Source organism: Ambystoma mexicanum, chromosome 2p (genome assembly GCF_040938575.1).
Source record: "Ambystoma mexicanum isolate Mex_15411 chromosome 2p, UKY_AmexF1_1, whole genome shotgun sequence".
Lineage (NCBI taxonomy): Eukaryota > Metazoa > Chordata > Amphibia > Caudata > Ambystomatidae > Ambystoma > Ambystoma mexicanum.
The window spans coordinates 1,078,374,912-1,078,394,195 of NC_090923.1; the positions used below are offsets into that span (position 1 = coordinate 1,078,374,912).

General features: G+C 48.9%; 1 protein-coding gene across 6 annotated transcripts in view; it reads left to right on the forward strand.

Annotated features, from left to right (window-relative positions):
* SF1 (splicing factor 1) overlaps positions 1 to 19,284 on the forward strand; it is a 292,507-nt gene that overhangs the window by 67,155 nt on the left and 206,068 nt on the right. For all 6 annotated transcript variants that reach the window (XM_069645035.1, XM_069645033.1, XM_069645032.1 and 3 more), the window contains exon 5: positions 2,651 to 2,740. In XM_069645035.1, the coding sequence (XP_069501136.1) occupies positions 2,651 to 2,740 (90 nt within the window). The remainder of the gene's footprint in view (positions 1 to 2,650; positions 2,741 to 19,284) is intronic.

Below are 19,284 nucleotides of genomic sequence, written 5' to 3' on the forward strand. Positions count from 1 at the left end.
GCATTCTGCTCGGACAAATGCTATCTAAACACTATTGAACGACTTTCATGCGTTACAATGATATGTATATGTAATTTCGGATATAGTAGAAGACCATGAAATGGGAGTGGCATGACAAGCAGAGTATACTTACTCGTTACTCGGATAACGAAGACGAACAGTTGCGCGAAGTTCGTGCATAAGCACCATCATCCTCAACACGGACCGCGTGAGGCAGGCTGTCCTGAAGTCTGGCAGCTCGGTGATGCATTGCGGTCGTGGCTCGCCTTCCGAGATGTAGGCCACGCATCCCGAGTTTTCACAGCAGCAGCAGTTCTCGTCCTCGGTTGACATTAGCTCGCACCGATTGCATGTGCACCAGGTGGAAACAACGTCCATGCGATTAGGTCCAGGCTCTTCAGCTGTTGAATCGTCCTCCCAACTGCCTTCTGGAGACCCACCGTTTTCGAAGGTTTCCCTTTCCAGTAGTTCCTCCTCGGTATACTCGGGCTCGTACATGTAGGGCATTATTGTATCCATTGTGTGTTACACAAACTAAAATAATTTGTAGCGGTGGTACTGGTATCTGTTCACACGAGCTACAAGCAACGAAGGTAGCTGACCAGAGTACAGAAACGAGTCACAGAATACTCAAAGTAACAGAGGAATGGAATCGAAAATCTGCTGCTGTGTTGTGAAACGGTCTGTTTATACTCATTGAGGAAAGAGGCGTCCTGACATTTCCATGGCGACACGTCATTAGCTGAAGCGCAGCGAATGTTGACACGAGACGTCCTTTGGCGTTATGAAATGGGTGGTACGCGTCTGCTGATGACAGGCTCAGGGGCGGGGGATATGATTTAGTGCCGCAAAAGCAGGTCAGCCAGGGCGATGGGGGGGGGGGGGGGTCGGGGGGAAATGATAGGATTATCACAAAATGACAGCTCCCTGGTGCCTTTTTTCGCGTGCGTTTAATGGACGAAAACTCAGCAAAGGTCCATAGGAAATTTTTCTAAAATCGAGCAACTTGGGTTTAAAAACACACAGCCGACCCGTAGGGGCAATAACGTTTTTTGACCGAACCATTCCTTTAAAATACCTCTGTTGGTGGTCTCGCCTCTGCCCGTAGAATCGGCGAGAACCAGGCACTGGTGACTTCAGAACCCTTAAAGTAGTCTCTGCCTTCCAACTAAATGAAGAGCTATTGTTACCTACCTTTTTTGCTGACCCGAAGGACGATGCTCAAAGGGTCTTGCACTGTCTGGATGGCAGACACTCTGAAATTATATCTAGACTGGACCAAGAGCTTCCGCATGTCGGATGCTCTATTGTCACCTTCCGGTGGTCAAGGCCTGGGCATCTATAGCGAGGTGGATGGTTTAGGCCATCAAGGAGGCCTATGAAGGGCAGCGCAAACCACTCCAGCTAACGTGCATCCCCACACTGGCAGAGCGAAGACTATGGCGTTGCATTCCAGAGTCCTGTCCTGTGGCAGGTCCTCAGCAGGGCAGCTACCTGGGCCACCCCTTCGGCTTTCTGCAAGCACTACTGTTGGTCGCCGGCTCTACGTGACGCGGCTTTAGGACCGTCCGTTGTAAAGAACTTTGTTTTCTTAAGGAGGTTCACATCTCCACCCTTGGACTACATTCAGTTGTAATCGCCCATGCAGTATGGAGGAAAGGACGTAGGAGTAATTAATAGTTACTCGCCATAGTGACGTACTCCTAGTCCATAGTCCCCGTTCCTCCATATGTCCCACCATCCCCCCTAATAATTAGGCAATCTTACTATTGTCGACGTGTAGGGACTGAGGTGTGGTGCCGGTGGGCGGAGTCAGGGGAGCACATGGTCCCGGGACCGCGCCTCTAAATTTAAAGGGAAGGTTTTTTCCGGTGAAAAAGATTCTGGCTCCCTTCCCTAGCGAGGGACGCCCATGCAGTATGAAGGAAAGTGTCTATGGACTAGGAGTACGTTGGTCACTACGGTGAGTAACTATACATTTATCCTACCTCATTTCTCTTGGGAGATGCTCCACATGTAAATATCAAATTTGCGTTTCTAGTAAATAAAAGCCAAGAGCCTTCGCTCACATCAAAGCCAAACAATCACCACAAAGACAATTCAGTTTATTTGTGGGAGCGCATGTAGATGAAGCAAATGAGTATGTTCTAAAACATATTCAGTATTCTAGTACATAAGAAAATTATCCATATTAGTCAAACTGCAATCGGAGAGAAGAATGCTTCTGTGTTGCTTCAACTATTAAGCGGTCTGTCAAAGATTGAACAGTGGTTAGTGGTTTTCTCCCTTTCTTTTCTCTGCATGTTTGGTATCGAAGGAATTTGTGGGAAATGCACAACCAAGGCTGTTCGAAGGCATACATAACAAATACAGAATATTTTGGGATGGTTGCAGGGTGTTGTGAAATTAATGCCTTATTAAAAACTGGTGTTAAAAATTTAAAATAAGTTGTTGCCACTGACTGAAGAAGATACATTTTGAAGGACCACCAGTGTTTAAAACTACAAACATTGGGACTCACTTTTTGTTGCTACGATGTACTTCCATCAGATATGGCAGTAGTACAGTTTTTCCACAAATATGTTTAATCTACTTATTTCATTCATTGAGGAAACCTTGTGTAACCCATTTATGAATGTTATTTTTTCAGACCTCCAGCAACACGTGTGAGTGACAAAGTGATGATTCCACAAGATGAATATCCTGAGATCAACTTTGTTGGCCTTCTTATTGGGCCTAGGTGAGTGTCATATTTGTGTGGATTCGGGTTTGTCGGGTGGTTTAATGTGTCCCTTGTATTTGACTAGCCTTGTCCACACCCTAAAAATGTTATGCAATTCCTTGCATGGGTCGTAAGAGGTCAGGATTCTTTTCCCCATAGAAGGCTTTTTTGGCATTTATTATTTCTAATCTATAGTACTTTGTTAGTCTTACTAGGACAGTTTTTTGTTTTGAGAGGTTGGGTTGGTTTTCCAGGTCCATTCCAGACGGTGCTTGAGTGTTTTTAGAGATGTGGTTGGTGGCGTACCACCTGGGTGTGGGGCCGGATCTCTCAGCTTTGTGTTGTGGTGAGGGGTGTGAGGGCGCTGGAGAGCCAGTGGTAGAATAGTTTGGGTGGGGGGGGCGGGTGTGGGGACGGCACGCGGGTGTCCGTTCCTGGAAGGAGTGCTGAGTGAGTTGAGAAGGGAGTTGGCCAAGTCGGGGAGATGGTGACTTTGTTCCAAAGTGGGGTTTGGAAGATGGTGGCCTTGGGCGTGGGCTGCAGTTGAAAGTGGTACAGAGATTGTAACTGATTTTTCTCCAGCATTGGATCTTTCATGGATTCACATGCTTAGAATATTCCCCGTCGTCAGACTGGGACCCCTCGGTACACATATATAGCCTTTTCCAATAGGAAATCTTCCGACACTTTTGTGTCCTATCTACGTCCTTTTAGGACCCGCCTACGCATGCTCCGTAGGACGTCCCCGTATAAGAGGCCCGCCCCCGCGGTTCCCCTTCAGATTTCAAACGTCTCCAGTAGTGGGATCTCCTCGCGTTGTCTTACTATTTTGTACAAGGTTGCATTACTGGAATTTGAGTACAGAAAATGTCCTCCGTGTCAGGAAAAGCACTGTTCCGCCCATGCGCGACGTGCGGCTTGAAAAATGTTTACGAGGGGGACGGACATATGGATTGTATATATTGCTTCCACCCTCATCATTCGGCGGATAACTGCGACATATGCAAAGGGTTTTCTCAAAAAACCCTCAAAGACCGCAGTCGACGACTGTTGGCATGGCTGAATGATGGAGCGGGGGCACACCCCCCTTCGGAGGTAGGCTCCACACAATTGGCGAAAACATCACGCCGTGCTACCTCGTCGGAACCACCGGCGAAGAAATCTCGACCGACGGAAAAAGTCGTCTGGAAGTCACTCAACTAGAGACTCCTCGTCAATGAAATCATCTTCATCAAAAAAGCATGAAAAGGAAAGGAAATCCTCCTCGGGCGATCATCATAGATCGACCACAAGTCGAGTAAAAGCAAGCCAAGTGTTGAAAAGGCGGGACCGCCAAAACCACCTGCTAACTCACCGTCGACGGCGGCCCAGTCATCGGCCTCCACCCTGCCACTTACGCAGGTGGCATCCACCGTCCCACCTACAACGGCGTCGACGATGGCCTCGTCGACGGGGGTTCTACAGGAGGCCTGAAGTTTTTGATCCGACCCCCCCGGATACTTTACTACAAGAACAGGCTGTGTTGCTGTCTTCGGAGGACGAGAATGAGAGAATAGCTGGCCCAGAAGACCTAGGGCTACGAGTGACTGACAAGTCGTCGACGAGGGAATCCATTATACAGGTGTCTGCCCCTCTTCTCAATCCTCAATCTGTTTTGTCATTGGAAATTCTGTCCACGCTTCAATCGTTGTTACAGCTGTTGGACCAGAGACTACCTCAGGCAAACCTGCCACAGTCACCCGTCGACGAGCCGGGCCCGTCCCGTCAACCGACGCACCTACGCGCGCAAATCTCAGCACTGGCACAAGAGGAAGGTGAGCTGCCAGATTCGGAGTCTGACAGGGGAGCCATGTCGAATATCTCATCCCCCTCCAGGGATCCAACCTGGGAGTCAGAGGTGGAGTTCGAAACCCCTAGAAGCCCAGCTCACCCGTCCCCTCTGGACGACATTGCGCCATTCCATTCTATGATGGAGAAGGCATGCAAAGAATTTGGTTTGTCCCAGGAAGAACAACAAAAGGACTGTTTTTTGTTCGACCACATTGGTAGAGAAGGAGATCTGTGTTCTCGATACCAATACTAGACCATGTATGGAAGGAGGGGTTGCAGACAATGCGTCACCCGTTTTCAGAGCCGGCAGTGAAAGGACGCCTGGAAAAAAAGTTTAAGGCTCCAGAGTCTACCCCCAAGTGTTTATCCTCCCAATCAACGCCAGACTCGGTGGTGTCGGCGGCAGCGGCGAGGAAGGCGAAGGCCGAGCACAAGTGCACGACGACTCCTGAGAACGAAGCGAGACCCCAAGATGCCTTTGGCAAAGTGCTATCCATGGGAGCGACCACAGTAAAGGCCGCAAACTCTCTGGCAATTGTTGCCAGATTCGATAGGGAGATGTGGCACAGGCTAGCTCCGTTGCTTGATCACCTTCCGGAAGAGCATAGGAAGGCAGCGATGTTACTCGTCCGAGAAGGTGAGGAAGCATCAAATCACGCAATAAACATCGCAGTGGACCTCGCTGAGTCAGGCTTCAAGCAAGTCAATAATGGGGTTGTATTACGTCGACAGTATTGGCTTAAGTGTACCTACTTCAGGCCAGAAGTACAATACAAAGTTTTAGATATGCCCTTAGAGGGAGACCTTCTTTTCGGTGAGAAGGTGGACGAAGCCCTAAAGGGAATGAAAGAAGACTCGGACACTGCACGTTCATTGGGTGCCCTCCATAGTGGCAGAAACTACAAGTCGTTTTGTCCCTTTAGAGGGGCTTCAGGTAATTCTCTGCATCTGGAGACTGATCCTTTGGCAGATCAGCTTACCCCTCCCAGTGATACAGACGTGCCTCCCAAACGGCAAACCGTCACCAGAACTTCCAGGAAGAGACCATCATATCCGTCGTCATCGTCGAGAGACAAGCAAAATAAAGATCAGCAGTGACATACAACACACAGTTCTGGGGGGAAGAGTTTCAGCATATGTTGACGAATGGGAATAACGACGGATCAATGGGTGCTGGATACTATAAGAAATGGACACTCTCTACAATTCAAACACAGCCCTCCGCAAATTCCACCTGCGTTCACCGCTCATTCCCATCTGAAGTTACTGCAACAAGAGGTAACGCTAGTTAGCAAAGGGCGTGATAGAATTAGTTCCAACATCAGAGAGGTCAAGGAGTCTACTCAAGATATTTCGTCGTAAAAAAGCCGAACTGCAAATGGCATCCCATTTTAGACTTGCGCGATCTCAACAAGTCTTTAAAGAGCCTAAAATTCAAGATGCTCGCTCTGCAGGAAGTGATCCGCGCCGTTCAAGAGGGGGATTTTCTAGCGTCCCTGGATTTACAGGACGCGTATTTCCATATTCCAATGTGTCGGAAACACAGGAAATTCCTAAGATTTGTAATAGGGCGGACTCACTACCAATTCACGGTTCTTCCTTTTTGGGCTCAAGACCTCCCCCAGAACGTTCACGAAATGCCTGGCTCCAGTAGCGGCCTGGCTAAGGAAGCAAGGCCACCATGTATACCCATACCTCGACGACTGGCTGGTAAGGGGATCCTCCCCAGCGTCGACCAACACAAGTTTACAAGCCACCATGCAGCTTCTACAACAGCTGGGATTCGCCATAAACTTCGAAAAATCCTCTCCAACCATTGAGATCGCTGGTATTCCTGGGGGCACAGTTTGAGACCCAGTTAGGGCTAGTGAAACTCTCTCGACAGAACCTCAAGACTCAATCAACAAGCATGCCGACTACGGCGAAACACCAAGATCTCAGTGAGAAAATACGTTTCGGTCCTAGGGGCCATGGCATCCTGCATCCATCTGGTGGAAAACTGTTGCCTATTCATGAGGCCAGTCCAGGAATTCCTCGCGGACCGATGGACGCAGGCTCAAGGATCGTGGTCAGACAAGATAACCATCGACGACAAGCTGCTTCGGACCCTTCAGTGGTGGCAGTTTCCACAATCTGAACGGCGTACCCCTACAGGAGCCGGAGTTTCAGCGAACCATAGTCACGGATGCGTCCCTAACCGGATGGGGAGCTCACATGGGTGCTCTCCAAACGCAAGGTCGCTGATCTCCAACGGAGTCACTCCTATACATAAATGTGTTAGAGCTCAGAGCAGTACCATGAGCCTTGAAGGCATTCCTACCACACATCAAGGGCTCGCAAGTACGAATACTGACCGACAATACAACGGCCATGTTTTATCTGAGGAAACAAGGAGGGACGCGATCAAGAACTCTTTCCATAGAAGCCCAGAAAACATGGCATTGGGCATTAAAGCACGAAATTTCCATCGTGGCTCATCACCTTCCAGGAGTGAGGAACTCCCAAGCAGACTCCCTCAGCAGAAGCATGGCCCAGATACACGAGTGGGAAATGGACACAGTTCACCTGATGAAAGTGTTCGAGAAATGGGGTCACCCCCCCCCTCTGGATGCCTTCGCGACCAAAGACAACAAGAAATGCAAGCAATTTGCAAGCAGATGGCCTCAAGAGGGCTCCAGGGGGGAGGCATTCTCCTTCCCATGGACGGACATGTTCCTCTATGCTTTTCCCCCCGTTCCCCCTCATACGGAGGACAATACAGTGGATACGCAGATACAATTGTCGGGTAATTCTAGTGACACCATACTGGCCAAGGCAACCATGGTTCTCCGACCTGCTTCACCTGTCACTGGAACATCCCATAGGGTTTCCGAAAGCCCCGAACCTACTATCCCGGGACAAAGGCACGGTGTGGCATCAAGACCCGGACAGTCTCAACCTTACAGCCTGGCTCCTGACTTTTCGGAGTTCTGTGCTTTAGACATTTCGGAGGATTGTCAAAAAATTCTGCAGGCGGCTAGAGCCCCTTCTACAAACAAATCCTACTCCTATAAGTGGCGGAGGTTCTGTGAATGGTGTAGGGGACAACAGGGCCTACAACCGTTGTCGGTGACGCCGGAACAAGTTCTACCTTACCTGCTCCGCTTGGCGGAGAGGGGATTATCCTTCACATCGATAAAGGTGCACCTGGCGGCCATCTCGAGGTTCACAAGGAAAAGGCAGTCTCCTCTATTTAGCGACAGATTTGTAAAACACTTCATGAGGGGTTTATTTCGAGCTTTTCCCCCCGACTTGGAGTCTCAATACAGTGTTGGCAGGCTTAATGAAACCGCCTTGTGAGCCTATGGCCACGTCCGACATAAAATTAATTTCGTGGAAGTTGGCATTCTTGATTGCTATCGCATCAGCTAGAAGAATCTCGGAACTGCAAGCGCTGGTCGTAGACCTGCCATACCTAAGATTCTTTAAGGACAAAGTAGTCCTGGCAACTAATCCTATGTTCGTCCCATAAGTTCCGACAGTGTATCACAAACACTCGTCCATTGTTCTCCCTACTTTCTTCGCCACACCATCGGCAGCAGAAAAAGCTCTTCATACCCTGGACGTTAAGAGGGCTCTGAAATTTTACCTACATCGTACACAGGAACTCAGGTCTACTAGACAACTGTTCGTCGCATATGGTCCGTCGAGAGGAAAAGCAATCTCTAAACAAGGATTGGCTCGATGGGTCTCATCGACGATTGTGTTTTGTCACTCTAAGGCCGGAAGGCCACTGCAAGGACATCCTAGAGCCCATTCTACAAGATCGATGTCCTCCTCAGCTTTATGGGCAGGAATTCCGCTGACGGACATATGCCAAGCTGTGGCATGGTCAGTGCCCCACACGTTTACCCGCCACTACTGCCTTGCCAGGCAGCATGCGGACGAGGTGCAGATGGGAAGAGCTGTCCTGCGCCATCTGTTTCAGTAAGGTAAGCTCCACGCTGTGGAGAATCTGTTGTCTACCTTTTTAATGACAGTTTATTTTATGTGGGTAAGCTTATGAGGTAACTTATTCCTACTGTACATATGCATTGTGTAGTATGTTGAGGGTATATTACATTACATTCTCACCGCCGTCTCAAGTGTTACTGCTATACAATCTATTCTAAGCATGTGAATCCATGAAAGATCCAATGCTGGAGAAGGGAATAGTTTCTTACTTGTAACTCCATTTCTCCAGCATTGGTATCTTTCATGGATTCACATGCGCCCGCCAACCTCCCCGGAATGTAATGTATTTAATTGATAAATTTAACCCTTCCTAATTTGGAGGGGCCGAAATCTGAAGGGGAACCACGGGGGCGGGCCTCTTATACGGGGACGTCCTACGGAGCATGCGTAGGCGGGTCCTAAAAGGACGTAGATAGGACACAAAAGTGTCAGAAGTTTTCCTATTGGAAAAGGCTATATATGTGTACCGAGTCTGACGACGGGGAATATTCTAAGCATGTGAATCCATGAAAGATACCAATGCTGGAGAAATGGAGTTACAGGTAAACTATTCCCATTTGGGACCTTTTTCAAATAAAAACATAACACTGAATACCGTAAATCAATAAAGCAAATCCAAACCTAAATAAGCTACAACCAAGAAAGGATTAAAATAATCCCTTGTCCCGGGTTTGGGCTTGGAGCAAACGCCCTGCGCCAGCTCGGTTGTACCGCTTGACCATGGTGCCCCCTCCCCCTATCCCCCCATTTTTGACGGCCTCGTCCACCAACCCACCCCTGTGTTTGAAAAGGACATTACAAGGCAAAATAAGACACTAGGTAATACCCCTGACTATTGTGTACTTGGCCTCATAGGAACTTTCTGAATTCCGGCAGAGCCCAGGTCAGGCCGCTTTGCATTCTGGCTTCTACGTTGTCTGGGAGAGCTCAGGTCATGGGGTTTGAAGAGTAGTCGAGCCAGATGTTGAAATCACCTAGGATGGTGAGTGCTGGATGTAGGTTGAACATAGCTGTAGGAGCGCTGCGGTCGCTGAGTTCATCTGCAAACTTTTGGTTGTAGCTAGGGGATCTGTAAATGTGAGGAAGCTGTGGGGGGTGAGAGGGTGGGGAGGGGTGAGAGTGGAGTTTTACAAGAAGGGACACATAATCTGGTGCTGGCTGAGGCGTCCTTGATAAGCAGAGGGAATTGGGTGTTTGTGTAGGATTGCTATTCTCCAGCATGGGATCTGGCATGGATTCACATGCTCGTGAATATTCCCCGTCAGGCTGAGAATACTGGGTAAAGAAAAAAATCAGTGTCAGTTTAGTTTCTGATCTGTCTTTCTTAGTAGTAACCAATCTCTGATCTCTGGGTCATACTGCCCACAGCCAATGACTGTCCTCTCCCTAAGCCCCTCCCCTGGCAGCCATCCTCAGATTTTTACCGCTTGTTCAAGTGTTGGGAGTCCTCGCATTGCTGACACCGGTTTCCGCCAGCTAGGCAACGGCGTTTGCCTTAGACGGTGAGGGTGGCTCAAGGCGACAGATTTCTGCCAGGACGTACAAACCAAGGTGTTGGACATGCCCTTCGACGGGAACAACCTGTTTGGGAAAACAGTGGATGAGTCCCGCCAAGCCATCAAGGCGGACACAGACCGCTCGGGCCCTAGGAGTTCTCCAGCAACGACGGCCGTCCTTTCGGAACTCCGGTGGCAAGCAAGGTGCCTCCAAGGGATTCGGCGGTGGCTCCTCTACATACCGCCAGGCAGCCCGCTCCTCGTCGCAAGAAGCCTATAGGGGACGAGGCAAGTCGGGTGGATCCCGCCGTCGTCGCCAGGGAGGCCAAGGCGTCCTCCATGCAAGACTGAACCGACCGTGGCGTCGGGCCCCCACTGAAGCACCCCGGTGGGACGTCAGTGTGTGGGAGTCTATCTCCACCGACCGTTGGGTGCTGGACGCTGGCCAGGAAGGAAAACCACGTTCCCTCACCTACTACTGGAGTTAAGGGCGATGCTCAAAGGTGCCATCGAGCTCGTCCCAAAGAGGCTCCGGAGTATACTCAAGGTACTTCCTCGTGAAAAAAGACATGAGGATCGCGGCCCATCCTAGACCTGTGACGACTGAACAAGTACACCAGGGGTTTGTGGTCCAATGACGGCACTACCAGTTCAAGGCCCTCCCATACAGATTGAAGTTGGCACCCAGGGTTTTCACCAAGTGCCTCGCACCAGTGGCGGCGTGGCTGCACCTGCAAGGGATCCACGTCTACCCCTACCTGGACGATTGGCTCTTCCGTAAAGGGACAAAGGAGCTAGCCGTAGGACACACAGCGAAGTCTGTCCAGCTGCTCACGGACCTGGGGTTATCCATCAACTTCCCGAAATCCCACCTGGTCCCCTCGCAAGTCGCACTGTTTCTGGGAGCCAAGCACGACACAGTGGCGCGTCTGGCCTCGCCGTCGGAGGAAAGGACAAAGGCCATCCTGGGCAAGGTGCAGTGTCTGCTGGCCACGGACTTGGCCAGGGTGAGGTCCATCAAGTCCCTCCTCGGGATGTCCTCTTGCATATATCTTGTGCGCCTGTGCAGGCTTCGGATGCACCCTCTACAGGAGTTCCTCAATGCTCGCTGGATCCAAGCGACGGGCAGCTTCGAGGACCGGATCCCTCAACACCTTCCGACAAGCAATCCGGTGGTGGGGCACCCACGCTCATCTGGCGGCAGGGACAGACTTTCAGACCCCTGCCCACCAGGTAACGGTGACGATGAATGCCTCCCTGAAGGGGTGGGGAGCGCACACCAGAGATCTTCTTCACGCAAGAGGCCTCTGGCTCCCGGAGGAGAAGCCGCTCCACATCAACATCCTGGAGCTTTGTGCAGTGTTCTGGGCCCTTGGGCCCTTTCTCCCGTCCCTCAAAGGCAAGGTGGTGAGGATCTTCACCGACAACACCACCACGATGTTCTACATTCGGAAGCAGGGCGGAACCAGACACCCTGCCCTATCCTAGTAAACCCAGGATCTGTGGCATTGGGCCGTTGCCCAAGGGATGTTTCTGGTGCCGTTCCATCTGGCAGGGATAAACCCCATCGCCGACTCACTCAGCAGAGAGCTGCGCTCGTGCCACGAGTGGGAACTACGCCAGGATCAAGTGGATCGACTCTTTCAGCGATGGGGCAAACCCCAGAGCGACCTGTTCGCAACGGTGACAAACTCCAAATGCCAGAGGTTCGCCAGCAGGTTTCCCCAGCCGAGGAGCATGGGCAATGCCTTCTCGTTTCCCTGGGACGGCCTGTTCCTATATGCGTTCTCTCCGTTGCCGTTGCTGCTCGCACTCATCAACCAGCTCCAGAGGTCTTGGTGCAAGATGATCCTCGTTGCTGAGGCAGATCTGGTTCCCGGACCTTCTGGACTTGTTGGCGTCCCCACCGGCCAAGCTGCTGACGTACGCAGATCTTTCCAGAGGAGGCGCCATCCTTCATCACGACCCGGAGTCGCTGAACTTGCAGGCCTGGCTCCTGCAGCACTAGAGTTTGGAGGGTACGATATCCTGGCTGACTGCAGAGAGGTTCTTGATGTGCTACGGACACAAGTGGAAGAGGTTCTCTGTCTGGTGCCGTGCACAGAAGATCAACCCTCTACGGATTACGGCACCAAGTGCTACCATACCTACTGTCGCTGGCCAAGGCTGGACAAGCTCACGCTTCCATCAAGATACATCTGGCGGCGATCTCCCGATGCACCAGAACTACAGGACGGCCGTCCTTGTGGTATCGACTGAAGGTATTTATGAAAGGACTGTTCCGATCGTTCCCGCCGGTGAAGGCTCCAGCCCCGGCGTGGGAGCTCAACGTGGTGCTGACCTTTGCATTCGGCGCCTTTTGAAGTTCCTGTCGTGGAAGACAGCATTCCTGGTGGCCATCACCTCCGCACGACGCGTGGGAGAGATTCAGGCCCTATCCTGCAAGCCCCCATAATTTTCACAATACAAGGGTGGTGCTGAGGACGCACCCCTCCTTCATGCCCAAGGTGCCGTCGGACTTCCAACTTAACGAGCCCTTGATGTTACCAGTTTTCTTCCCGTCGCCGGCTGAGAGGACTTTGCACTCGCTGGATGTAGCTAGAGCGCTTAAGTTCTACGTGGACCGAACGAAGCGTTTTCCGAAGACATCACAGCTGTTTGTGAACTTTGGACCTGTGAACCAAGGGAAGGCTCTCTTGAAGGCTTCCATTTCCAGATGGCTCTCCGGCTGCATCATGCACTGTCACCGGTTGGCAAACCGACTGTTGTCCGGCCGTCCGAGAGCCCATTCGACCAGAGCGATCCCTGCTACTACGGCGTTCTTGTCTGGTGTGCCCCTGCTGGGCTGCTACATGGAGGTCGACGCACACCTTCACGAGATTCTACTGCATCGACCGGGATTCCAGGGAGGAGTCCAGAGTCGCACAAGCAGTGCTGCGCAACCTGTTCGCCTGAAGGTGGGCCTGGTGGGGAGGTAAGAGTTGCTTAATGTTGAGTTTATGTAATTCTTAATGTTGAGCCTTTTGCCACCTCCCATGGTTGTGCATGTGTGTACTGCTATGTAATATATTCATGAGCATGTGAATCCATGCCAGACCCCATGTTGGAGAAGGAACAAGTTACTTACCTGTAACTGTTCTCCAGCATGGATTCACATGCAAACCCTCCCTCCTTCCCTGCTGCGGCTCTTCACTTGGTCATACTGCCACTTTACGTGCTACCAAATCTGAGGATGGCTGCCAGGGAAGGGACTTGGGGAGAGGACAGGCATTGGCTGTGGGCAGTATGACCCAGAGATCAGCGATTGGTTACTACCAAGAAAGACGGATGGAAACGAAACTGATACTGATTTTTTTATTTTTTTCTTTACCGAGGATTCCCGACCTGACTACGGGGAATATTATGAGCATGTGAATCCATGCTAGACCCATGCTGGAGAACAGTTACAGGTAAGTAAGTTACTCGGCAAGGCCTTTTGTGCAATGGGTTCGTAGTTGTCGGCAAACCAGGGCTCTTCTGATGAAAAGGATTTGATGGTTCTCGTCCAAGAAAGTCAAGCGTTACATTTGTTTTTAAAGACTGACCTGGCGTGGATGAGAATGTAAGCAATTTGGTGTGGTTTGGTTGGAATTGCTGGACGGCATGAGCTAGCCCGGGATGAGGTGGGTTTGCGGGACTACGTGGGGATGCTCAGAGGGGTGCGGTCAATGTTTTCAACTCTTGGTCTCCAATGTGCTACTCAGGCTCGTGCAGAGAGATGTATGTGGAGGTTGGAGCAGAGGGGGTGAAAGTGGTTGTTCGGCAAGAGTGGCGCGTATGCCTCAGTTTTCAACGGTAAGGGAGGGGCTACGTGACTGGGTGGAGGGTTGAGGTTGGGCTGTGCGTGAAAGACTGTTGGGGTTGGGTATCGTTGAGCATATTGGCGCCCCAGCATGCAACACTGCTTTGGGCGATGTGGTGCATGGTGTACCTTGTTGGTAGGATGCACCCTTAATTGATAGTGAAAACCTGTTTTGCTCGTGCAGCTGGGGAGCAGGATGGGGGTGGGGCGGTGCAGGTCTGAGCCATAGACGGATTCAGCAAATGCTGCAACCCCTAGATATGAGATGCCTCGATTCTAGCGCGAAACCTCAAAAAATGGACTCAGTAAATGCATAAATATTTAGATATGGAATACCTGGATAGTGGAAGAAAGGCCTAAAATGGGGGCGCGAGAGTTAATGAAATGGTGCTTAAAGGTTTGTGTGCAGCAGTCATAGGACTACTTGCTAGTTGGCAAATCTTTCAGCGAGAGCAGTGTTAGGCCTTTGTGGAATATAGTAATTGTAATTCCTAATGTAGTAATTGCTGTCAGCTGCTGCTAGTTGACTGTAGCAGACTTCATAGGCAAACACGGACTGGAGTTGCTTCTTCACAAGCTGCCCTTTGCCTTGGGGCCTTTAGCCAACAGGGCAGCATGGGCAGTGGGCTGCCTTTGTGTCTAATGTAGGCTTCAAAGGATCAATCGGCAGTGGAGGGAGGGCTCAGGGGAGGCACACCAGGAAGCAGTCCCGGGATGAAAACCGAAAGCTGAAGGGCTCGGCACTACAGATTTAATGCTATCTATCAATTGTACCGCACACTATCGCTACCGGAGTGGTCCCTTGGCGCTCTAAATGCTAAAAATAGACGCAAAATGTTAGTTGGCTGGCACTTGCCCCAATAGAACGGTTACAAGTATACTCCAAGCTGTCCCATGTTTTAAATTCTATTCAAAATGGCCTTTCTTGTTCTGGTCCTCCTACCTCTCCATGTGGAGAACACCCTCTTTTTTTTTTTTCTCATGCACCCTGGCAGGCTTCTGCAAAGGCTCCTTTTGTGTGCCCGTTTTGGCAGGAAACCCTAATCCACATTCCTCCAGGGGTTTAGATGTTGCTTGGCAGATTCCTGGAGGCTTGGTTTCTAGATAGATGAACTGGACCCTGGAACCAAGTTGACCAATGGAGCTGAAGACTAACGAGGACTACTGTGGAAACCAGCATTGGCTCAGCCAATACCATATTGTGGACTTTTACCTTCATATCGAAATACCTCCTGAAGTGCCTTCCTACATAAAAAGGGACATGTATAGGGGACAGTGAGCTAAAGACTTGGTAGAGTCTCTCCCAGGGGTTATTCACCCAAGAACAGGTCATTGGGCTGTGTTCGTGCTGGTAGATTCCCAGATCCCCCATCCAATAAGACTGGTGGGGGGGATCAATAAGTTCTGTCTTGCTAGAGGTACATAGCCAGTTTTCAGTTGTAGAGTGTGGATATTTACTTTTCCTCTGTAGTAATGGCCGCATCTAGCTGTTAATCATTGCAAGTACTTTGGGTGGCCTAATGGCTAAAGCTCTTCGTGGGTGTCCTCAAGACTGCTTGGACTGTGGCATGTGCTGTTCTGCCCTCCACCAGCAGACTAGCCTGCTGGAATACCGAATTTCAACTACTGAGTACCTCCTGACTCAGTCTAGTGTTCATGTAAGAAATGCATATGTGAAGATGGAGTTATCCACCTCTTCCCCTTAAGTTTTGGTTCTCCATAAGAACCTAAAGACTATTGACTTTGAACACCCTTGTACCCGCGAAATAACTTCCTTTTGTCGACTACACCAGAAAGTTACTATAACCTGGGACCGCTTTAGATTTTCCAAGGGCTTGTCGGCCCAAGACCTTATTTCTTTGAAACACCCTCCTAACCCCCCTGGTGGTGCTCGGGGTCTGCTCATCCTTATGTTAGAAATCTACTTAAGACACTGAAATCCCTATTACGCATGGTTGGAATTTTCCAAGCCCTAACTGAGCTTCAGTACTTGCGCTAGCTGAGTGGGCCCTACTGACTACTCCTCTTTCCTTGGGAACCTTTTGGGACCGCTAAAAGGCTGAGGGACTTGGCACACAGGCCGGGGCTGGATATCTGAAGTGACAGTATATGGTGCTGGATGCCATTATCATTATTATAAAGCCTATTTATTGATATGTGCTTTGCTTGTGGATCTAAAGTAATGAGACAGATAGCATATACACAACTCAGTCAGGTAACCAACTACCATATTTATATTAAGCCTTGAAATATTTAATGTGTGCCTTTGTATAGTATTGTAATATATCTGATACTTTTAGAATGTACCTGTGAGTCTTTCGCTTATCAAGTCTAAGTGTTATCTGTACTACACAACAGGACCCCCTTTGTCCAGCCTTGCTGCTTGGTCAGCACTACAAGGGAGGCTTTGGTTAAATTTGTGAATGACCTTACTAAACCTGGGAGGGGTAGATGGGCTTCGATTCTGTTAAAAATGGTCAAGTTTTCTAAAACTTTATAGCATTTGAATGTTACAAATTTGGGTTACAAATCTTTGCTAAAACTCTATGGCCATTGCCATGACAACTTTCTTTTTTTCTTTTATTAAGGTGTTTGCTAAACCAAAGAGAACCTTATACCTATTGAATATACAGAAATTCTTCAAAGCAAACCTTTTGAACAAAAGTTGACAATTGTCTGTCAGCCAATGGGCTTTCTCTCTTCAATCCTACTGAATCTCCTTCTGCAGCTTGACTACTGCCAGGGTCAAAGATGTCCACTCTCCCTGTGTGAACATGAGCCACCAATCGGCCGTCATCGACTCGAATTCATTGGTTATCCTGCCCAGGATGGTGGTCCTTATGTCTCTTGCCGCTGGGCAGAATAATACCAAGCACCGCAAAGTTTCCTTCACGTCTTTGTTAAAACACACCCTACATGATGTTTCTAATCTCTCGCGCTCTTGGGCTCAGTATTTCCTTTGTGGGCAAGTTCAGGCAAAAGCGCATAAACTGTGCTCTAAAGTGACGGGTAAGGAACTGCTGCAGGTATTTAGTGTGTTCAGGTTCCTGGATTCTTTAAGGGATTGTCCGTAAAGCTTATAAAATTGTCTGTCACGCTGTGCGTGAATCCAATCCTACGTGTGTAACTTTCGTTTGCTTCCATCTGGGTTGTTTCGATATTTTTCGGATTCTCCCAAGTCTTAAGATCTTCTGGCAGATGCTTCTCCATTCATTGAAAGCTTTTTCTTTTCTCGTTCAAGGCTTTATTAATTACTGAAGTCTCCCAGGGGATTTGGCGATATGCACTTTATGGTACAAGGAAAGATTTCCACACCACTATCGTGTACAACGATATTAATCCAAGTTCCATCCTAATTTGCATGGATAGTGGTGGTTTTTGGTAGGCCCAGTACTCTTCCAGAACAGCCCTTCTATTTTCGGCCAAGTCCCTGTTGGGACGGTAAAGAATGCCTCTGTCCCGTATGTGAGGTTGGGGTATCGCCTTTGTGTGGTAAAATTAGGCCAAGGGCACCATTAATTTTAGGAAAAGCCTTCCCTGTGCAGCAAGATTTTTGGCTTTGACTCTTAGGGTGGTTTCTCTCGGGGCATCCCTGCTGCTGGTATTCAGACAAACACTGGTGCTTACCTCCGTTAATTTTTCACCGCTTAGATACCGTGAGTTCCCCAACCCCTCCCTTCTGCTTACCCCCAGGCTTTCCATTGAAGTTGAGATTCAAGAATTTTTGGGGTTGATTTTCAGACTGTTTTCCCCCACATAATCTTGCAATGTGGCACGCTGACGTAGACCTGTTGGTGTTTGATCCCTTAGTACGTTAGTCTGCCAATGGGTTCCTTGGCTAGTTTTGAAGGGAGGGAAAATACAAAATGGAGTCAACGGGTGGTCACCTCCTGTTTGTCCCCTAATCTTAACACATTATTAACAGAAGGAAATTTGTTATTCCTAAAGCTGCGGCCCTAGCGTTACTAGTATTGGCCCTATATGTGAAATATCTAGTGTGTAGATGGAGCCAGCCCTAGCATGTGCTGGTGTGCCGCCTACAAGGTAATGTAGAGGTCCTTTCCCTTTCCTCTCTCACTACTTTCCTCAAAGTCTAAAACAAAATTGCACACTTCCTGGTGGTTGGTTTGAATCTTTATTTGTACCTCCTCCAGTTTGTGTGTCTTATCTAAAATTGTTTCTATGACCACTAAGGTCAAATTATAAAAAAGCTGGGGACAGGAAAATTTCTTTTCACTAAGATCAGATGCCTATCAAATAGCTGAGCTTGTATTCACCCAGCTAGTTATTTTTGGTATGTACAGCTTGGATTCATTATTTGTACGATCCCTGTCATCTGTTTACAGGGTCTCGGAGTATGGATTATCAGTCCAATACTACTATAACAATAGTCAACCGGTTTCAGCGGTGCAAGTTAATAGCCTCCTTCTTATTGTTGCATTCTTCGTATAATTCTTTTTCATGGATGCTGAGAGGTATCTTCGGGCGTCCAGTGGACTATAACAGGTTTGTCCCTGAGTCCTATGGGTTAAAAAAGAAAAGGACAGATGTACTATCATCAGTCTTTGAGTGCTTTTCCAAGATCGTATCTAGTTTCCTCAAATGTGAGCTATTATGCCACAATATCGGAAGATGTTGGCCTTACCTATATTTATTTTGAGGTACCATCTATATATTTGTTGTCTTGAGGGGTCTATTCTCACTTGACCAGCCTTCCGTGTTCTTTAGAATCTAGAAATGGATGGCATATAATTGCTGTTATCTCTCATTCTATTATGAACTATCTTGGAAGGATAAATATACATGCCTCTTTCAAAAGTTATTTACCTGTCTTCCATTTGTGATTGTTCACAGTAGTTGTGTAGAAGTTGTTCGTCTGGGTCTATGGAGCCTATAAGAAATGAAAAGTCCCCGTCATCTTGGCACTTAGGTTCTTATCTGATATGCATACTCTGTATGTTACCAAGGAAAAATGCCTATTTGTGTGGATTCCCATCATGTAGCTTATTATTGCTGTAATGCTAAGATGTTTTCTCACTTTAGCAACATGCTGTTGTCAGTCCCTAGATGTAAAAGACTGTTCTTCAAATAGCAAAAAATGTCCCATTGAAATCCATTACTCCCATAGAGCTTATCACAATATGTCAATTGCATATATTGATTCTATGGTCCATTACGTGGCAGGCAATTGCGCCTCTGGGCATGTTTAGCCATAATCAAATCTACTCCCCCCTATATTTTCAAAGGGAAGAGACAGTAGGCCCCCCTCTTACCTCGTAATTGCTTTCTGTTAGTCTGCACTGTGTTTCGTCTCCTGCCTGGCTGTTCTTGCGCTCGCCATCTTGGATTCGGCGTGTATTTATATAGACAATGCAATCACGTAACTTCATCGTGTTGCAATA